The sequence below is a fragment of the Colobus angolensis genome, unplaced genomic scaffold (assembly GCF_000951035.1).
Source record: "Colobus angolensis palliatus isolate OR3802 unplaced genomic scaffold, Cang.pa_1.0 Scaffold30, whole genome shotgun sequence".
Taxonomy (NCBI): Eukaryota; Metazoa; Chordata; class Mammalia; order Primates; family Cercopithecidae; genus Colobus; species Colobus angolensis.
In genome coordinates, this window is record NW_012116266.1 from 883,926 (window position 1) to 887,866 (window position 3,941).

At 41.2% G+C, this 3,941-nt stretch overlaps 1 protein-coding gene across 1 annotated transcript in view; it reads right to left on the reverse strand.

Moving 5' to 3' along the window:
* CCNYL1 (cyclin Y-like 1) overlaps positions 1-3,941 on the reverse strand; it is a 45,757-nt gene that overhangs the window by 4,848 nt on the left and 36,968 nt on the right. Inside the window, exons 9-10 of the mRNA XM_011949995.1 lie at positions 724-840; positions 397-559 (exon numbers count right to left, since the gene is read on the reverse strand). Of these exons, the coding sequence (XP_011805385.1) occupies positions 397-559; positions 724-840 (280 nt within the window). The remainder of the gene's footprint in view (positions 1-396; positions 560-723; positions 841-3,941) is intronic.

A 3,941-nucleotide genomic window follows, 5' to 3' on the forward strand; every position in this document is an offset into this window, starting at 1 on the left:
TCCCAACCTCAGGTGATCCATCTGCCTCGGCCTCCCAAAGTGCTAGGATTATAGGCATGAACCACAGCACCCAGCTAAAAAAATTATTCATGTATGGTTATATGAAAGGGTAGAAGTTCAAAAGGAAGCCTCATTAACAACAGATTAAATTTGATTTAAAATATTCTGAATTATGGTCACAGAAGAGTTAATATGTATAATTTTTAAATAATGTTGATCTTTGTCTAAACCATAAAAGACACAGGAAATCTGATGCCAAACGGCTAATAAGCTCTTCAGTGTGTTAGTTAATTTTAAAGCTTTCCATTTTCCTAATCACTACTTAATATGATTTAGTCACAGATGTTGGCTTTGGTGGCCGATGGAAAACCCCACTTAGTGACTTCACAGCCTTACCTCTAGGTTCTGTGCTCTTTCTTTACTAAGCGGAGCAAACAGAAAATTCAGGTTGTTGTCATCTGCTAGGGAGCGAAGGTCAAAGTAGTATTTGGCATAAACACTGGCAGGAACATTAATATTAAACTGAAGAAGCTCCAAAAAATGCCTTTCCATTTCATTCCTGGAGGAGGAAGAACACAACAGAACCAGCACAGGACAATGTCAGTCAACTGGGCTATCTTCAAAAATATCATTCTGAGTGACTAGAATAGCTCTAAACTCTGTTTTAAAATATAGGCTACTCAGTTGTATTAACATACTAATGTTCACACAAGGTACAGTTACTTGTGGTCCCTTGTGCATCCCAGCACTCTGGGACTGGGATGAAGGTTGAAGGTTACGGCCTCTGATGCACTTGTGCTGCTGACTTGGGCCTCATTCTTCAGAGTTCCATTAGTGCAGCTGTACAATTCATACTTCATGCTCACTCACAAGGCCCCACTATAGTGATCAGATGAAAGGAATGATGTATGCTGTTTATTAGCTCTGAAGAACTTGCAGACATTTTCACCGGGCCGATAACAGGAAGGGGCTTATTGAAGTTGAGAAGCACCAACAAAAGGAGTGGGCATATCACCACGGCAACAAATGGATCCATCGAGAGCCACTGCTATTATCTCTGAGGGGGAAAAACTCTTGAGGCAACAAGGATTCATCTCAAATAAATAAATAAGCAAGCTACATTACAGGGGAAGGGAATCCCCTCCCCCTGTCCCAGCACATGAGGCTATGTCATAAGGGCATAATGCAAGTTTCTGCTCACTTTAATATATTATGAAGGTGAGAAATTGTCACTATGACAGGGTAAAGATACTCTTTAAACTTTGGAAGGCAGAAAGATCAAAGGTGGATGTCTTGGCTAGACTAAACCCATTTTATGATATGCCTCGCAGTAGGTCACTGGACTTAAAAACTCAGTGTTTTTTCTGAGTTAGGAATGAAACCCTGAGGTGCTCAGTATCTACCATCCTGGTCAGAACTGAATGCAGTGGGAGAGGAAAGGGCTGGGAGTAGTACTCAGCCACATGACCACACAGCTGCCCTTGCCAAATGCTTAAGCAAATAAACATAAAACTAGAGAAAATCTTAACCACTTTCACAGTAATCCCTACAAGTACTTAACTGTATAAAAATGATAAATACCTAAACAACATATTTGGTTTCTTGGGTTTAAAGTTTTAATATTTTATCCACTGGCTAAGTCAACAAATGCTTGATGATCTCCTGTATGGAGAGCAGTTAATATGAGCAGAGATGTGGTTTTCTCATTTGCTGAGCTTAAAAACCCAACTAAACCTACTTCCAAAATTAATTTCCTGTTCATATGTCCATAAGCCTATAGAAATGTAAATCAGATAATGTTTTGATAATCAGCTAATCAGGACTTAATTTACTACACTAATAAATGCACTTCACAATCCCTTTTATATTTTTTCCACTAATACATTTTAACTGTGTAGAAATACAGTACTTCATAGGATTAACACACGTATTAATAGAGGTTTAATCACTGAAGAAAAGCATTATGCTACCATGCATCTTCTAGGTTTTTTGTTGTTTTTTAAATGGGTAGGTGGCTGAATAGCATACCCTTTACAGGCACAGCAAACCGTCTGAATAGCAGATGCTCAGTTTAACTTATTCTTTTTAAGGGAAATATATTCTAACAGGACATGTAGATGTTGAAAAATTTTAAGAATAACCTCATAGACACCAATTTAAAATTGTTTCAGTTTAGACGCAAATGAGACCACTACAAATAGTCAACAGCAGGGGGATGAGACAAATGTATATTAAACGGTTTGTTGAAATGCTTTCCAAAGATCATAAACAAAAGCTGCCTGGTTGTAGCATAGCTCCTGGTGCTTCCCTGGGCATACACAAACAGCAACTATCTAGAACTGGTCTTCTTGGAGCTGGCCCCTGCCAACCGCTGCTCCTGAAGCTTACATCTGCAGAAACCTGCCCATTTCCCTGCATGTTCTCTGATCTTGTATCTAGAACAAAAACTTCAGCCAGTTCAGTTGCAGGTATTGAGAACATTTGAGCTGCCATCATGGTAGGGCTTAGTGTTCATAATTATAAATTTTGCTTCTTTGAAGAAACCAGTTTGCAGACTAATGACAGCAGTGATCAAAGTCACTTTAGCTTCTGCAACTTCTAAAAGTACTTCCATTTGTTTCAAATTCATTTGCTGTCACACCCTTTGCTAAAATGGCTTACCAGCAATATCACTAGGGCTGTTCAGTTTACACCATTAGTAAAGTGGTCAACTTCAACAAAAGCCACTTCAACAGCTACCACAATCACTGGTTCCTTTTTAGTCACAACCATCCTCATTTCAGTTGTGAATATATGGTATGGTAATTCTGAATGACAGTCATATGGAGTAATGGGCAAAGGCAATAAAAACAAACTATTGCCACTGCCTGTCATGATCTTGATCTTCCTCTGCTACTCAACATCATCAAGAGGTGCTCCTTCATATTTTTCTAAATGCCACCCACAAAGCCATTCTCACTGTCCAGTTGGCACCCTGAGAGCCTTTGCTGGAAATGCCTCCCTGGCTCACCCTGCCTACCAAGCTCCAAGGCCCTTCCCTTCACAGCAGTCATGAGGCCAGACTGGAAGGAAGCCCTGATGAAGCTGCTGTTTCAGGGTCATATTGGTGCCATCTGTGAGGAACTCCATGACTCAGTAAGGCTCCTTGCACTCTCATAGGTAACTGAAGGCCCCCAAAGTGGTGCTGTGGTTGTTGGAGGACCCAGGGAGCCTCTCAAGTGTGGTGAGCATTAGGTGATGTCCCAGCAGTGTTTCTCAGACTGCCTGAGGGGAACAATGGAGCTTCCTAACTCATCAGACCAATTTCTAAATACAAAAAACACTCCTAATGGGGAGGGGTCAGGGGCATAGGGATCTTCATATCTCAAGGCTTCTGTAAAAACAGACCTTTGATAAAATGTGGAAAGACTAGCAAAAGCAAATATACAATGTGTGACTCAGGTTGAAGCTATGTAACTTCTCAATAGTCCAGAGGCCCTAAGACCTTAATAGTGGCCAAACAATTATTTCAAAGGCCAGACATATGCCCTTTAAGGGCTGTTTATACCCTACTGGTCACATGAAAAAACATAAATAAACGAATGAATGAAAGAAAAAGAGCAAGGAGCTTTAACTGGCAGATAACTTTTTAAAAGCCATAAAGGGACCAGGTGCAGTGGTTCACGCCTGTAATCCCAGTTCTTTGGGAGGCCGAGGCGGGCGGATCACAAGGTCAGGAGTTCGAGACCAGCCTGACCAATACAGTGAAACCCTGTCTCTACAAAAAATACAAAAATTAGCCAGGCGTGGTGGCGCATGCCTGTAATCCCACTGTAATTCCAGTTACTCAGGAGGCTGATGCAGGAGAATCACTTGAACCTGGGAGGCAGATGTTGCAGTGAGCCGAGACTTCACCACTGCACTCCAGCCTGGGCACAGAGCGAGACTCCATCTCAAAAAAA